The sequence below is a fragment of the Haliaeetus leucocephalus genome, unplaced genomic scaffold (assembly GCF_000737465.1).
Source record: "Haliaeetus leucocephalus isolate CR32 unplaced genomic scaffold, Haliaeetus_leucocephalus-4.0 Scaffold0, whole genome shotgun sequence".
Lineage (NCBI taxonomy): Eukaryota > Metazoa > Chordata > Aves > Accipitriformes > Accipitridae > Haliaeetus > Haliaeetus leucocephalus.
Genome location: NW_010972436.1, coordinates 26285688 through 26304042, shown reverse-complemented (window position 1 = coordinate 26304042; position 18355 = coordinate 26285688). Strand labels below are relative to the sequence as shown.

Genomic DNA, 18355 nt, shown 5'->3' with positions numbered 1-18355 from the left:
TTTAACTACAAGGCAAAGGTTGAAAGAACATTTTAGTTCCTCTCAAAGAAAAGCAGTAAGACCATTGGTGGTTAAACAAACAGAATATCCAAAGAGAGAGAAAACTGCCAGATGTGGGAAGTCATCCAAAGTCAGTATCTTTTCCTTCCATACTATCTTATAGTTCAGTTTAGTTGCTCACCAAATGCAGATGACTTTTACCTTCCAAGATGATCATGCCAGATCCTTCTTGTGCCTCTTGCTCTGGCAGGGAAGAGTCAACAGACAAAAGTCAACCAGGTTGCAAAGGCACCACACTCTGTGTGAAAGCACTACCCAAAAACATGCCGGGTTTGAACACAGGTGCAGAGGGATCAAGGTTATCTGGAGGGAAAGGCCATCCTGGGACTGACTTTTGCTCTTAAGGTGGGAAGGAAGGGACAGTTATTTTTGTTATTCAAAGAATCTGATCAATCAATCAATCTATCAATCAGTCAATGCCAAAAATATAAATATATCTCAACTGCACGGCCCTTTTAGTAAATTCACAGCTTAGCTAGAATGTAAAGCGTTCTCAGAAGTGTCCCTGGGTATGGAAAAGGGCAGCTGAGCCCATCTCTTGCCTGGAGTCCCCGCACTGATTGATAGTACCTATGCAGCTTCACATTGGCACAGCAGTTTCCTTAAGTCCACTGGGAACATCTGACTAAATCCAGCCATGAACTCAGTTATCTGGAGTTCTTCCTGAATGGGCTGGTTTGATTAACCCAAGCATGTTAGCTCCATCCTAAGACTCAAAAGAGAAACACTGCAGAAATTCGCATGCCAAAAGACAGGGACAGGCTAAGATACATTCGACTAGGGAAAAAAAAAAAAAAGCAAATCCAAACCAAAATGGAAACCAATTTGAAAAATAACAACTGTCATGTCCATTCACAGATTAGTATCAGTTTGGCAACCAAGGATCACAACTGCACAGCAATCACTTGTTACTTTTGACTGACGACGGATTACTTGCAGGTGCTCTGAAATGTAAATCATTGAGTGGGTGGGCTTGGCCTGTTGTTTATCTTTTTAACGTTTTTCCATTAATGGCCTTGAGTACATTTGGGTATTTACAGCGATTGTTAAAAAGATATATATACACATTTCCTTGCTTTTTCACCTCTACAGAGGAAAGGAAAGGAAAGGAAAGGAAAGGAAAGGAAAGGAAAGGAAAGGAAAGAAAAGGAAAGGAAAGGAAAGGAAAGGAAAGGAAAGGAAAGGAAAGGAAAGGAAAGGAAAGGAAAGGAAAGGAAAGGAAAGGAAAGGAAAGGAAAGGAAAGGAAAGGAAAGGAAAGGAAAGGAAAGGAAAGAAAAGGAAAGGAAAGGAAAGGAAAGGAAAGGAAAGGAAAGGAAAGGAAAGGAAAGGAAAGGATCTACACCACCACCAAAATGATGATTATTTTTTTTTCTTTTTAACGGGATGGTTTTTGGTTTGCTTGTTGATTGGTTAGTTTTCCTTAGCTGCTCATGTCGCTAGGTTCTCTGCATTTATGCTGGACATCCGAATCTGAGAGCTGCTCTTGCTCAGAATGGAGAGTTGTGTCCCCCCGTTCACTCCGCTGCTCGCTAGAGAAGGATGGCGATGTTTGAAATCCACAGCAAAATACCGGTTGACTTTCCAGCTCCTCCATTTTCTCTTTATTTCTGATTGCACCTTTAGGGAGAAACTTCAAAAGGTCAATTTTTATGTACTTAGCTGCTCGAGGACATGCTGACAAATTATCAAGATTAGAAAAAGAAACCACAATTGGACAGAAATATTTTTAAGACTATTAAATCTGAAGTGACTTCTCCATGTCTGAAAGAGGTCCAGGCATGCAGTGGGAGCAACAGCTCAGGTTCTGTGTCTCTGACTTCAGATAATTTAGGATCAGCCCAGAGGTGCATAGAAGACCTGTTCAACACAAACTCCAACATGGTTCTTGAGCTAGCTTCTTGGAAAAAAATATTCTGTTTTCATCAATGGCCAGAGGCAAATACCTAACAAGGAGCCAAAGAAACCAGCAACCAAAAGGTACTAGACAGTAATGAAATACCCTGTCTGTACAGGCAGCTTGTGTCTCACCTGCCATTAATGGATGCACATCTACTGAAAACTTTGCCTCCTGCTTTCAGATCACTTCTAAGCAGACAACAGCTCTTGGATTGATATACAGCTGTGACAACCTCCTTTCCTTTGAGGTTTTTTTCACAGGCTCCCACAGTAAATCACCAAGAGTAAAACAATCTATGGCCAGAAGTTCTATTAGAAAATAAGCAAATAAATCTGTAGCTTTTCTACTTTTCATTGATCACCAATTTCCTGGCAATCCTGCTAGGTGTGCACAAGTGTACATATATATATATAAGATAGTGAAGATTTAATATAAGAAAGATCATACTAACTCAGATCAACATTTGCTGGGTTTATTACTCATTCCTGGCACTAGCGTGTAGCATATTTCTGAATGAAACAGCACAAGTACAAGGAAATATGTAGATATATTTTACCAAAATATTTTGCTGGTCTCCAATGAGCTGCTGTGTCAAAGATGTTCTTCTTGTCTGTAACAGTCATTGCTAGATTTTCCTAGACTAATACAATTGTCAAAATGGATCAGCATACTCCAAAATGCTGAACAAGTGCTTCAACTGTATGGACACAAACTGCAGAGAGGAAAAATCCAACCTGAAAACTTGCATTCTCCTTCTACTATCTGTAAATTTCTATTTTGATTAAAGTATAGATAGATATAGATTAGATAGAGTATGGAGGTATATTACCTCTGTAAAAAGAAAATAGTGTTGGCATCTGTAACAGTGTAATATGCCAAAAGTGAATGCTTTCTTAACCTAAGTAATTTAGCGGAGGCACAAGACATTCTTTAATGTCTTGAGAGGTAAAATGGTTTTAATTAATCTGTTTGTGTTAATTTGGCTAAGAATGACCACTCCACTCCCTCCAAGGGGTTTCAGGAAATCTGACACACTGTGCATGTTACCTTGGAAGGTGCTTCTCTCCAGATTAGTTTTAGGCAAGACCTTATAGCTATTCTTTTAGCACTCATGGAATCTAATAAATGAAACAACAGTTGTAAGTGGGAGAGGTGGATATCCAGTAATGCCAGCTGGTGAAGAATGAATGCAGCCACTAATTCCAGCAAGGCATGATCCAGAACTCACCTTCTGAGTTACTTGGGGCTGAGCTATGACTAATGCTTTAACAGACCTGTGGGTCTTTTGACAGTTACCTTGACTGAGCCCATGATCAAAGATGACCTATAAGTTTGTATGATGAACTTGGAGATTGTTATGGCTATCTCAGAAGGAATCACTTGGATCAAGGAGCTAGAGACATATTGTACTAGAGACCAGCTATTGCACGCTATATGTGAACAAGCATAGAACAACTACTGCACTAAATCTGGTAGAAATAAACGGTCTCAGCCTCCTTGGAAAGAAAAAAAGAAGGTGATTTTAGGAGAAGTCTTCTCCTGTTGGACTGCACAATAGATGTGTATCAGTGGAGGAGAGAATGGATGAACTGTAGATATTCCTCTTAAGGCAGCCTTGAGGAGGGAGCCTTTTTCTGTTAATTCAGAAAACAATTATCTCAAGTATTCAGTCTGATAAACAAAGGCAGGGGAATTTCAATTTGCAGATGAGAATGGGTGAATCAGAAAAAAACCAAACGTGGGAAGCTGACGCTAGCAGCAGCAGCAGCAGTGACCATGTGCTGAGAGTTACCATGAAGCCTGCAAGGTACCCAGGGGATGTCTGAGGGGGCTTCTGGGCATCCAACACCCTTGGGCTGTGTGTGTGGAGGGACCAGCTGGCAGATGGCAGGTCTCATGAGAGGAGTGGGCAACAGTTGGGTGATGCCAGCTGTCCCCACAGCCAGATCGAACCGTGGGAAGCCACATATAACTGGCTCCTGGCGAGTGCCAGCGACCTCAAGAGTGTAAACAGGGCACGGTGTCTGTTGGGAAGAACATCAGCAACAGGGTATTGGGTTGAGAGCAGCATCAGCAACAGGACGTGGCATCTGTTGGGAGCGGCATCAGCAGTTTATGTGGCAGTTCGTGCAAGAAGGGCTGGGGATTCTGCTGGGTTTCGGGCTGCTGCCTGCTCTGCTTACCTGCAGGCTTAGGCTGCAGCCTCCATGGTCACCCAACCTAGCTGGTGGCTCTGCAAGCCCACCAAGCAGCTTGAGGTCTCCAGGGCATCAGAAGGGTTTATTAGGCAGTGCTTTGAGCTTGTTGGAAGCATGACGGTAAAGACCAGGCAAGGGCTGTGCTCTGCAGCAGACAGGAATCAGCTACCTAGCCAGGCTAGCCTGGGAAGAGTGGAGGCAACCACCTAGACAGAGCTTCGTACCAGGGAAGCTGCTGTTCAGGTGGAGGGATGCAAAGACTGTAACCCCAACCTCCTGGGTGGAGGAAGGTGGAAGCTGCACCCGCCCAAGGTAAGCGCTGGTAGAGTTATTCAGGCAGCAGGTGGAGGACCTGCAGGAGAAGTTAGCAGGCTATGTTATGTCAGAGAGGGTGAACAAGAACCAGATGGATTATTGAGACTTTGCAAAAAGAAATATTAGGGCCCTGTGGCACTGACCTCCAAGGACTACCAGACAAAGAGCTTCACCAGTGAACAGACAGCACCTTGAAGGAAGAGGAGCCGTGGTCTTTGGTGACCCATGGGAGCAGGTTATCACTTCACTCTCCTTATGAACCAACCACTTGGTACAGTTGCCTGCTTTATATATGATCAAGTGAATTTTGCTGCTTGCCAGGAGCCAAGATCCAGGATGTCACAGAGAGATTGCCACAACCAGTCAAAAGCACAGACTCCTACCCCCTACTTCTTTTCCATGTGGGCACCAATGACATGGTAAAGTAAAGCCTCGGCAAGATCAAGCAGGACTTCAGAGCCCTGGAGGTGTAAGTGAAAGGGACAGATGCCCAAGTGATCTTCTTCTCTGTCTTGCCAGTCAGAGATGGGAGTGCAGGCAGAAGTTGATGCATCATATGGATCTATACCTGGCTTCATGGCTGGTGTTATTGCCAGGGTTCTGTTTTATTCAATCATAGGTCATTCTTTAATGAATACAGCTTATTGGGGAGAGATGAGCAGGAGAATCTTCACTAGCAGACTGGCTGACTTAGTGAATTGTGCTTTAAACTAATGAATTTGGGGGGGTAGTGTCCAAAGGTGTGACATCTGCATATTCAGAGGCAGCAGGTTGGATGAGTTCACTTACCAGAGTAGTGAGGAATGCTGCCCCAAACCTCTTCAAAGGCAAGAATCCTAAGTCCAGTTACCTCGAGTTTGTGTATACCAATGCATGTAGTCTGGGCAGCAAACAGGAGAAACTGGAGCTCCGTGCCCAGTCAGAGAGTTATGATGTTATAGAAAACACAGAAACTTGGTGGGAATACTCACATGACTGGAAGATCACAATGGATGACTACAAATTCTTTTGGGAAGATAGGAAGGGAAGAAGAAGAGGTGGAGTTGCCCTTTGTGTAAAATAGAAATTTGAGTGTATGAAGGTGAGTTATGGAGACATCAAAAGTTCTATTGAATGCCTTTGGATCAAGATTAGAGGAATTGTCACCAAGGGGGATTTTTTGTTAGGTATCTGTTATCAACCTCCCAATTAGGATGAGGAAGCTGATGAAACCTTACTTCAGGTGCTTAAGGAAGTCTCAGGCCAACAAAGCCTGTTTCTTTTGGGTGATTTTTCCCAGCCATTTTTGGGGAAAAAAAGCACAGAGGTACTCAAGTCCTCCATCAGGTTCTTGGGGTGTATTGAGGATTGCTTTCTGCTACAGACGCTGGACAGGCCGACTAGGAACAGTGCATTGCTGTTCACCTGGAAGGAGGTTGTAGCAAGGTGAGTATTGGTCTGTTTTCCCAAGTAGCAAGTGATAGGACAAGAGGAAATGGCCTCAAGTTGCACCAGGGGAGGTTTAGATTGGATATTAGGAAAAATTTCTTTACTGAAAGTGTTGTCAGGCATTGGAACAGGCTGCCCAGGGAAGTGGTTTAGTCACAATCCTGGGAGGTATTTAAAAGACATGTAGACATGAGGGACGTGGTTTATTGGTGGACTTGGCAGTGTTAGGTTGGACTCGATGACCTTAAAGGTCTTTTCCAACCTAAATGATTCTATGATTCTATAATTGCTAGGTTTACCGCTCACAAACCAAGAAGACTTACTTGACAACATAACTAATGACCAATGGTAGCCTTGGATACAGTGATCATAGCACTGGGGAGTTTAAGGTACTGCTGAGCACACTGAAGACCAGTAGTAGGACAAAGACCCTGGATTTTGGAAGAGCCAGTTTCAATATGTTCAAAGCTCAGCCATGAGAGGTTCCATAGGAAGCATCCATGGAGGGCAAAGAAGCCTGTGAGTGCAAGAATAGCCTCCTGGAAACACAAGAACAGTCCATCCCATACAAAGGGACAGGAAGAAGACAGAACAAGAGACCAGCTGTCTTAACAATAAGCTTTTTCTTAAAAGCAAAAGCAGCAGCATACCAGCTATGGAAAGGCAGCCAAATATGCATCAAGGACTACAAGAACCTTGCTAGGGCATGCAGAGATGCAATCAGGAAGGCTAAGGCTCAGCTAGAACTGAAAATGGCCAAAAAAGTCAAGAACAACGAGAAGGGGTTCTTCAGGTATGTGAGCAGTAAGCAGAAGCACAGGGAAGACACAAGACAATTGCTAAACAGCACAGGGAAACTAGTCACTAATAATGCTGACAAGGCAGAGGTTCTCAATACCTTTTTTGCCTCTGTCTTTTCTGGTGTGGCTGGACCCCAGGTCAAAGGATCAAGTAGCTATGACAACACACGTGCTGACCCAACAGTAGTGGAGGAAGGGCTGGTCTGCAGCCTCTTGCAGGGGCTCAACCCACATAAATTTAGGGGCCCAGGTGGAAGCCGCCTTGAGGTGTTAAGAGAAGTGGTTGACATTGTTTCAAGGCCACTGTCTATAATATTTGAAAAGTCATGGAGATCAGGGGATATCCCTGATGACTGGAAGAGGGCAAATGTCATACCAGTCTACAAGAAGGGCCCAAAAGAGGCTCTGCTCTATTCTATTCTATTCTATTCTATTCTATTCTATTCCAAAGAAGACCTAGGAAACTACAAGCCTATCAGTGCTAATTCAGTCTCTGGCAAAATAATGGAACAAGACCTCCTAGAAACTATCACATTGATTGGGAAAAGCCAGCAAGGATTTACCAAAGGCAAATCATACCGGGCTAACCTGATCATCTTCTACAACAAAATAATGTTTTCTGTTGACATGGGGAAGGCAGTGGATGTTGTTTACCTGGACATCAGCAAAATGTTTGACACTGTTTCCCACAGCCTTCTCCTAGGGAAGCTGGCAAGATATGGATTGGGTGGGTGGTCTGCAAGATGGGTAGGAAATTGGCTAACAGGCCACACTCGGAAGGTGGTGAACAACTGTTTTTACTCATGCTGGCAGCCTGTTACTAGTGGGATTGTCCAGGGATTGATACTGCACCCCATACTGTTCAACATCTTCAAAAATGATCTGGACGATGGGATTGAAAGCACCCTCATCAAGTTGGCTGATGACACCCATCTGTGTGACGAGGTGGACATGTCAGAAAGGAGATCCACTCTACAGCGAGTACTGAACAGGCTGGAAGAGTGGGCTAGCAAGAACTGTATGAAGTTCAGCAAGGACAAGTGCAAAATTCTGCAGCTGGGATGACATAACAAAAGAGCCCAGTATAGTCCTGACCTCTGTTAGGAAGCATTAATCCGAGCCATCATCTCTGGCAAGGCCAATGTTTTAGTTTAATAAAGACATCAACACATCCTCTTTCTTTTCTGAGATGATGTGAGATTCAGCCTACAGTTTTAGGTGATATGGTAGATGATGAGTTACAGTGAAGGATTAGAATAGCGGTTACTCCCACAAGGCAATGGGATGGGGATGGTGGGTGAGGGAGGTTAAATATTAAAAGTCTTACCTCCCCATTCAAGAAACAATAGAGAACAGCAACAACAAAACCCTAGGTAAATGGGAGAAAAAAAAAAATGTAATTCAAATCCTTCAGTAAATGTTAGAAAATAGCTGGAGTTAAAACAAACAAAACCCAAAATCCTAGGATACAAAGCATATACATAAATAAACAAATACACAGTCTGAGAACTGTGCATGCAAAGTAGTTCTAATGAATAGAGATTTCTTTTTAACAAAAACAGAATTCACTGTATAATCACCTGGAAAGATCCCAGTCCCAATTCAAACACTAGTCTCTCCCGCTTACTGACATTTTCAGGAGAAAAAGCAAACACCGTGTAGTGAATTCCAAACAAGGGGATAAGCAGTAGTGTAGAGCGAGCCAGTCTCCTGTTATAATAGAGTGAAAGAACTTTAATGCAGCTTTGTAATAAACAACTTGTACTTTAATTAAAGAAGAAAACACAGAAAATATTTTGTGGCCTCCCTTTTGGGAAATACATACACTGTGTAATTATACAAACAAATATACAACATTCCCATTTGTTCCCAAACAGTGATTTCACACACACTGTAGTTTGCTCCCACTTCTTCACACTGCTACAATAATAGCACATTAGCAATGCTTAATACTCTGTACTGTTATTTTAATTTGCATTATTATAAGCAGGGATTTTTTCTACTGTGCCAAACATGAGGAGAGTAATCTTGCTAAGGGATTCAGACTGCTACCATAACACAATAATAAACCTCTCACCCAATTGCTTAATCCCAGTGGAGTGTTTGAAATCACTTTGTGTGTGTGTGTGTCTGTGTGTTTGAATATATTTCTGCACAGCAAAAAATTCCAAACCAGCAATACTAATAAAGCTAAAAAACCCCTGTATGTTCTTCTACTCATGACTATTCCTCAAGGTCCTGATTTTGGTCTCATTTATGCTGTTGGAAACCTAAGTGTAATTCCATTGTGTAACTAATTTCCATTACATCAATATAAAGAGGTTTTAGAAGGAAATCAAACTCAGTAGATATAAACAAAAGGGCTGGAAATGAATGTGTGTACCTGTAAGCACTTAACTGAGTATGGATGAAATTCCCCAAAAGCAGGGGTCCAGCCAAGACTTATGCATGTTTTAGTCAGTGTCATTTGCTGATTGAGCAGCAAAAAAGACCAAAGAGAAAGCAAATATTGACCTGAAAATAAGGCAAGTGCTTTATTATAAACAAAGTGGCCTAAAATAACCTCTAGATTTTCAAACAGGAAAAAATATGATTGACTTCCTTCAAGTAAGTTAAGGAGGTAGGTGGAGGACAAAGGAAGCTAACGAGCCGTAAAAATTTTTAGAAGAACTGCATACTTTTTGAAATTCAGATGCTCATTCTGTTTATATCTATATGGTATGTTGCAGACACATTTGAATTTGCTAATACGTGCTCAACAACATCCCAAAAATGGTGTGTTTGTCTTACTGAAAGTGAAGACTTAATTAATACATCTCGAAGAACTCTGTGAACATATGCTGTTGTTTCCAATACTAAACTGGAAATGGGACATCAGTTCATTGCTGGTGTCCCTTACTCATTCTTTGTGCGTTAATGATGATAAATACGTCACAGCCCTTGCCTTGAGATTGTACTAAACACACATGATTCATTAGTCTGATGCACACCAAATCTCAGTCTTGGTGAAAGTCCCAGAGAATACAGTTCTTGTGAGTTATCAAGTTAGACATTGAACAATTTTTTTTTAAAAAGAGAGGAACGATCTTGGAACAGGTTGATGAAAAGCATACAGAGTCTCCAACTTTGGTGATCTCTAGAAAGAGTATGCTATACAGAAGTGACCCAGTGTAATGGACTAAAAGACCTTTCAAGGTCCCTTCTAGTCCTTTTTCTCTATGGACATGTAATCAGATTAATGAAAAGAAACAGAATTATTGTGGAAAAGATTATAGAATAATATTATCTCCATAAACAAAAAAGGATGTAAAGAACCTAAGTGTCTTAAATTAGCCATGGAATAAAAAAGAAATGAAATTAAGGCAGTAAACTGGACAAAGAAGTATCATCTCTCAAAATCTGTTACTCTTTGTATTCAAAATTAATGACAACAACAACAACAGAATAAATGTTATCTTAATTTAAAAGTCAGAATAGAATTGTCTATTAGTAGGTTGTATCTCACGGCAGTCATAGGAGATTAATTTTCAGAAAGATGCAGAGGAAGACTTTTCTTTATTGTCAGTTTTCTGGCATTAATTGTATCTGATTAATCATACAATTAGTTTGTAAGATCATGAAATATAATGTCATCATCAACTTATGTGAGATGCTGTCTTCAATATTGTCACAACAGTCAGGAAGAAAATACATGAAATGTAAGAAATAACACATTCAGAATTTTATAGACTATTAAGATTGATAAAGAGGAAAAGAAGATTTTAATAATATGAAAAACTTGAGAGATACTAATGATGGTGTGGATGATGATGAACTGTTGTTTTTGCAAGAGCATTAGGAAGAAAGAAGACTTAACACAGCACCTGTGAGACATGTAAGTTTATGTGCAATGGTGAAATGAAGATGTTAAAGGACACAGTGAAATTCTCAGGAGTGTAACAGCCAAAGATATTCATCTTTGAAAAAAGTTGCTTTTTTCTTCCCACACTCTTTCATACAAGCAAGAAACTTATGGGATGGATCCAAAAGTTTTGAGGACAAGAGTCATTCAATTCTGTTTAAACTGGCTGTTTAGAAGAGATACGTTCTCCAAAAAGGTCTAGCAAAAGTCTTGTTTACATTCCAACAGGTAGAGGAATGTCTTAAGGTTACTTAAAAAAAAACAAGTAGTATTTCAATTTTTGTTGAGGCTAACATTCTATTTTTCAGCTGTTATTTTCCTTAGACGCAGTTTAAACATAAGATTTTCTCCAATAGCATGGCTATGAATGTGGCCTTTCCATAAACTGTTAGTACAAAAAGGCACAGATAATGGTGTCTGCTGTTTTTCCTCACTCCTCTATTGAATTATGGAAAGATATCTTTATAGTAAAAGGAACAGAAAGTAGAAAGGTTATCTAACTTTGACCAGTATCTGAAGGAACTATGTCTTCTTTATTTTTCCATTGCACATCCACACTTATTAAGGAGACTGCTGAAGTGTCTATGGATATTACACAGGACATAACTGGGCATGAATTGGAAATGAAAATCACAACACATTGCATTGCTGAGTAGAATTTCCAGTGATTTCTACTGAATATTCCAGTGTGTTCCTATTGTGCATTTTAAAACAGGTTTCAAGAAGACAAATTAATGCTGTGACCTAAACAAATAGAGTAACTGTATATCCGATGAAAAAACCCAAGCATTTTTTAGCAACTGTGCAATAGGGAACAAGGAACAATGGGTTCTAAATGGTCTAAATAACTTCTTCCAGCTTCTGTGAATAGGATGTAACAAAGATATATCTCTAGATTTAGAACATGCAGGTACAACTCTAAGAGCTGCTGAGCAGGATACGTGATGATGCCATTCAGAATGAATGAAGGAGGCCATCAGAAAACACGGGTCCTCTACATCAGTGGACCTGAAGCTCCAGAAGCAATTGTGTAAGGAAATTTGTGGTTGTCTTTTTTTTTTCTGTTTCTGAGAGAGAGGTGAAAATTGTAGCTTAGAGCTTACTCTCCCATCAGTTCCAGGTATCTCCAAGGATGTGTCTTGTGCCATTTCTGCTGGGACTGTAGCTGCTTCTGCTGGACTAATTGCAAAGTTGTGTAGCTCAAAAAAGCCATTGTAACTTACACAAGATTTGACAGATGACACTGTGTACTATTAAGCTAAGGATAAAATGCAGTATAACTTTTACCCTGGCAAAGAGCTTGTTGCCCTGGTCGTAGAGGTTCTCACCACCCAACTTTTTTGCGACAAAATATCGCAGACTGTCAAAAGAAACTAAAGATCTTCAAAGCATAGCCTTTGAAGAAACACTATGTAGTCACTGTTTTGCTATTTAGGCCTGCCTCTTCAATTTAAGACAATTGTTCAGTTTAAATGCTGAGTCTTAAGTGAAATTAATTTGATCAAATATAAACTTCTGCAGTGAAGACATCAAGATCTGGGGTGGTCATGTAGAACAACATTCACCTCACCGAGGTTTGGACATACATAATGGAGATATCTATAGTGAAATTATTAACATAATGTCTCTAAAGCTGAGGCAGAGAAAAATGCACTTTTAAGGAATTGTTCTTGCCTGCTATAGATGCCTCCTTAAGAGGAGGTGACCCCCACTGTAAACCCCAGGGGTATGTACTGAATGCATGTACACATTGACTAGCTTAGAGTTAAGAGACACCTGCAATGATGACATCTATTTTTAGTTAAATTAATTCCACACCTACATTCCCTTTATTGTCAATGAAGAGTAACAGGCACTTATGCGCAAGGATGAATCACCTGTCCCTAAGGAAGGCCTTATCCCACCCAAAATCTCTCCATTGACTACAAAGGGAATCTGGACTGAGTTTGTCATATAAATTGCTGCACTGTTGCCTTGTAAAGTTTAGGTTAGCGGAATCCCATCTCTTTGCCCATAACTCAGTGATGAATATGTACAAAAACTAACCATGACAATATTTCAAATAGAAGGGTAAGGAGCAAACCATGAAGATACAGGATGTCGTTAGTAATGAAATGCTTACTATAGCTGATGTTTAATAAACCAAAGTATCTATTTTATCAAAAGAATGCTAACCATCGTTAACATGTGACTTTCAGGAACCTTAGTAATCTCCCTGACAGATGCATGTCTTTTCCAAAAGCTTAATTACATCTGTAGGATCACTTTCGAAGACCTGAGGTAACACCCAAACACAGGAATTGCTTACAGCTTTTTAATCTTCCCATGCATAAATCACATCTTCAGACTAAGGACTTGAAAAGCAGTGGAAGCATATGGAGACTTTCATGTTTTAACACAAAAAATAAGGTTTAATTATGTTTATTGGAGGTGTACAGAGTTTTTCTGGGCTCCTGTTTAGGCTGAACTCTTCTTGCCATTGACTAGGTAGAGGATTTCACCTTGGAGAGTTGTCAGTCTGCCACTGTTCTGAAATACTGCACTTACTTAATGTGAAATTTGTTTCATTGCAAAGGCCCAACATGAAGTCTATGCTGCATCAGGTTTTGGATTAAGTAGTGAACCTCGTATTTCAAACTATCTCCTCCTAAATGTAGGCTCTAGTTTTACCTAGTTGTTCTTAGACTTCAAGCTTCTCTCAATGTAGAATATGGACCTGCTGACTGTTCTATTTTCTATTTCTTCTGCTTTTGCACAGTGTCAGTCTGTTGACTGAATCTTTTGAACATCTTCATTGGTCTACATCTTAAACACCTTGAGGAGAAGTGAAATCACAGAGAAAATGTATTTTCATGTTTTAAATTTTTTTTTTCTCGCTAACAAACATAACAAAATATGCAGCTATAAGTTACAAAATAACTTTTTTTCTTAATGGTGTCAAAGATATCTACTAAGTATTCTTCAGCAAAATACTGGACTGTTGGATTGGTGTGGCAGGACATCTCTGAGAGTGTTGATTTGCACTCGTAAGACTGCTGTTAAATTAAAGGGAAAGTTCATCAGGAAATATATTGTATAAAAGATTTCTGAAAAGTATACCTGATCTAAATGAATCCCGTGGGCTTCTTGTACAAGTAACAGAGAGTGAGGTGCACTATAAGAAAGTGATTAATTCACATGTTTCTAGAATAAATGGCATTTATTCACTATTCTAGATGCTTCACTCTCCATAGGCAAATCTTTGACAATGACTTCTGACTAGACAGATAATATTTTGACATTAGGTTAACCTTAGCCTTTCTGACCCCGGGGTGTATTCTAACACAAATTCACTCAGTTCAATGGACATAAGATGCTTTACACCAGCTGAGAGTCTGATTCACTCAATCTTGCCCTGCCTCTGTTGTTCTAGCAAACTTTCAGGTGAAACATTTACTCTCGGTATGACCAGCGCTCACCTCTTTGCTGTATAATAAAGAGCAACTATTAATAGCTTCTGTACAGACACTACCCAAAACCATAAATAGCATCAGCCATAATTACAAAAATTTAAAAAAAAAACAACTTTAAATCCTTGATTGCGGTGCATCAGCAAAGGCACAGAACAACCACAAAAAATTCTACATGCAACAGGAACTAAATGAATGCTTGCTCCCTGGTTACTACCCCTCTGCTAATATCCATTCATTTACTTGCAACATGCGTCATACAAACACAGTAATGTCACAGGATTGCGTACACTTACAGGGTAATGGTAGATAGTTCTGACATCTTGCAAGAGTGCTGGTTAGCCCTCTTAGGCTTACAGTAGCATTTCTGAACGCAGCTGCTAAATATGACAAGATTAGCATTTTTTTCAGCATATTGTGAACAGGCCAAGGTAGGTCACTTTCAACACATTTCATGAGACATGTCACAAAGATGGAAAGCGGACATGACAGAAGGAAATTATAGCACAAACCAGCTGCTTGACTGAAGCAAAAATAAACAAAAAAAAAATTAAAATGCACTGGCTGCCGCTGGCAATTGTGATGTGTTGATTCACAGACAAACCAAGGATTGAACAACCTGGAGGCAGGCGGGCAGCGTTACGAATCCAAAATACACACAACCTTTGCAGCCTGGCATTGTACGGAGGGTAACAGAACAATATAGTGAACGAAAGTTGACTGCACACTTGTGGAGAACAATTAGTAACAGAATCTTGTAGGATGGAGATCAGTCTAAGAGGAATTTGGATCAGATGTTCCTCATTTTCATGTGTAAGTACCTAAGGTAGTGCGGACCCCTTCTTTTTAGTGAAGAGCACTATTAAGGACATCAAAGCACTTTTTTGCCCAGGTTTCTTATGCGTGGGGAGGGGAGTTCAGTATGGAAACGGCATGTCTGACTGATAATTCAGAGGTACCGCTTCTGGTTTTGTCACACACACTAAGACAAGTGTGGTCATAAAAGCAGCAGGCACATATACTATGGACCAGGACCATGGTCTCCACATGTTGTATTCTAGAAAGAGCTGCTATGGAGAATGAGATGTTTACATTTACAACTAGCCAGAGAGAGGCCAATTTAAATCAGCTGTCAGGAAGGGTAATCGGAAACAACATGGGAAGGCATTTTGAGGGATCTTGTAAGAGATTTTGTATCTGTTATGATGAGCTGAAAAACATGAGAATTGAAAATAGTAATTTCTTGTCAGCTTTCAAGGGGAGTTTTTTTGTTCTGTTTTATTTTCAACACACGGTTATTTTGGTGGGATTCACCTCAGGGAAGGTTGGATATTTATAGTATAGATGTCTAAGTAAACCGGACATCTTTGGACCTTTGAGAATCATCAGAGAGAATAAGTAGTTGAGAGAGAAATACACACTTATTGGTCAGGGTATACCTGACCTATTTTAGACGTCCACTTTAGGTTGGGATGAACAGCACACCAAGCACCACTGATTACCCTGACTAAATCCCCATTGACTATAAAGGATAATATAACAATTTTTTAAAGCAATTGCCTACAAGGTGAACGTCTAACTTTATTCAAACAAATCAAACTCTGTTTCTGTTGCTCTGCTAATACGCATGGTCTAAGACTTGTGTTCACCTAACCATAGATGGAAGATGCAGTTTATAAGCTGAACAGTAAAATAGAATAAATTGAAAACAACTTAAATTTCTCCCTACTGTTAACTCCTTTAAGCCAATCCCATTTGCTAGAGTTTTATTTTGTTTTGTTTTGTTTTGTTTCCTTTTGGGTAATCAAAACCTGACAACTCCCTTGTTATTAAAGATTGTAGCATAAGAGCTAGAAAGAATACAGTATTGTGGCATGTACACATCCAGCAAATAGAAATAGAAATCATGTTTCAGCTTGCAGAATGAATCTCATTTCTTGGATGATGCTAAGGAAATAAATGTGAAAATGACTGTTCCTTTTACAGTATCACTTCTGTGATAAAATTTTGCACTGCCTCTTTTTTTCACAGAGCTGAGTTGTGCATTAATTGTCAGATAAGGCTGCTCAAATACGAGGAGGGAAGTTTTAGAGATAGCGTCTTTTTACTGTGACTGAGACTTTCAGAAGTAACTATGGATTTTGAGTGTCTCATTTTTTGATCACCTGATCTGAAACACATTTTATCAGACCAATTTTTACCACAAGAGGGCTGCTCAGCACGTATTGAAAAACAGTGCTTATGAAAGCATTTTAAGGTACATAACCTGAAAATGAAACATCTAAAAATCAACAGTCACTTTGAAAACTCTTAGTCGTGGGGTATTGTAGGGGGTTGTGTTCTTCAATGACATGATTAATGTTGCTGTGGTAATCTGGGAAAAAAAATCCACACCCATGTTTCGTTTACTTCCTATGCCGTGTTTTATTTGGCAGGGATTGATTTTCATTATAGGTTTTTCTAGTGAGTAGACCTAACACGACAGCACTTGATATTTGCTAGAATTATCAAAAAGGACAGACTTGATTTTGAAAATAGTATCTAAGAATTAACTGCTGCTCCCTACCCAATGAGGGGGTGTTTACACATGGGCTTTTGATGGAAAACTTTGCCAGCACTTCTTAAGAAAACATTAATATTTTAGTGCTGTTAGCATTTTTTCTGCTATCCTATCTAATTTAGGTAGGATCATCTCTCTGATGTTAGATATTGTAAAGTGACCCAAAATCTTTAAAGTACAGAACTGAAAGAAATTTTTTTCCTTCCCCCACCCCCCTTTTAAAAAACTTTATTTATTTATTTATTATCAAAGTAGAAACATTAGTGGAAGGAAGGGGAGAAAGAGAGAAGAGACAGAGGGGGCAGGAACCAGAAAGAAATGGGAAGGAGGTAAAACCAGCCAAATAAGAAGAAAATAATATAAATGAGGTTATGGATATCAAAACAGTACATGAATTAGGGCAGGATCCTCAGATCTCTGTAGGCACACACAGAATGGAATTGGTCACATCTAACTGTATGTATCCAAGACAAATTTAAACCGAACTATCACCTTTAACTCAATCACGGAAAGAAACAGGCACTTCCAGAGGCTGAGCTGACCTGTGTGACAGAGGCATCCAAGACATACGGGACGCAGTGTCTTAGAAAGGTTCCCTAGTCTCTCTGTTCGACCATAGACGACGACTAGACTGCTTAGATTAAAAACGAGACTTCAGACAGCTAGAGGCAAACAAGCTGAGTCTCACCGCATGTGTCCTGTGCATGGACTGCAGCTGCATCTGGGAGGAAGAGGGAGGGTGCTAGGGTGGAAGGGGAAAGAAAAAGTTAAACATTCCCAGGATTAAAGGAGTGATGTATGACGTGGCTGAAGACCACCTTGTCAGACTGAACACCCCGACGTCTGGCAAGTTAATGCGAATGAGAGAGTACACAAAATCGAGGCAAAGGTAGTTGCAATTCAATTCTAAATACTTTGTAGGTTTCTCAGAGGTCCTTAAGAGAAGTAAAATGAGCATGCTGATTCAGGGCAATGAAGTTACACTCTATTACCAAGGCCATGTAGTCCATAATTAAAAAGATCAGGATTCTGGGTTTAGGTCATTAACAGTACACACGGAATGACAGAGTGTGGGTTGTCTCTGAATATGTGGACAGGGAATCCTTTGGGAAAACACAATAAAGGTAGAATTTGATCCACACAAATTAAAACTGTGCCTCAGTAAGAATCTTTGTGCACCTTGCTCAAGTAATTCTGTGTAACCTCACTACAAATAGGATTGGCAACCACATAGTAGTAGAAAAAGGAATGTTGAAACAAATCAATGAAATAAAGTACTGAAAAATACGGCAAAAAGTTAACCAAAGTGAAAGTAGAAAGATTGTGTGGGAAAGAGAGGGAAAAAAAATTATTGAGCCATACCATCTATTATTTATGCTATGCGCCTACTTACCTATAGCTGATATTGTTATAGGTTGGGGGACTTCTTTTCCTTGCTACTCAACAGCTAAGGATTTCCTGAGGCTAGAATTCTTTCCTGGGCAAAACACCAACTAAATTTACAAATCCCTGGACTTCACAGATCAGATGTAAACACTTTGGGAAACCAAACTTATTCTGTGAGCAGAAAACAGACTACACAATTCCATCCTGCCTCAGTGACTATGGGCCCTGATCCACTGTGTACAAGAAGACTCATTCATGACTCTCATCTAGACCCAGAAAAAACATGGGTGCTTCTCAGCAAAGTTCTTATTTAGTTCCCACTCATCTAATTTTTGAAGTTAACGATGTAGCTGTATGCCT

The 18355-nt window shown here is 40.0% G+C and overlaps 1 protein-coding gene across 1 annotated transcript in view; it reads right to left on the bottom strand.

Moving 5' to 3' along the window:
• Positions 1–1489: 1489 nt before the first annotated feature.
• Positions 1490–18355, bottom strand: part of ADCYAP1R1 (adenylate cyclase activating polypeptide 1 (pituitary) receptor type I) — a 106043-nt gene continuing 89177 nt past the window's right edge. Inside the window, exons 13-15 of the mRNA XM_010561278.1 lie at positions 8280–8409; positions 8027–8068; positions 1490–1678 (exon numbers count right to left, since the gene is read on the bottom strand). Coding sequence (XP_010559580.1) covers positions 1490–1678; positions 8027–8068; positions 8280–8409 — 361 coding nt within the window. The remainder of the gene's footprint in view (positions 1679–8026; positions 8069–8279; positions 8410–18355) is intronic.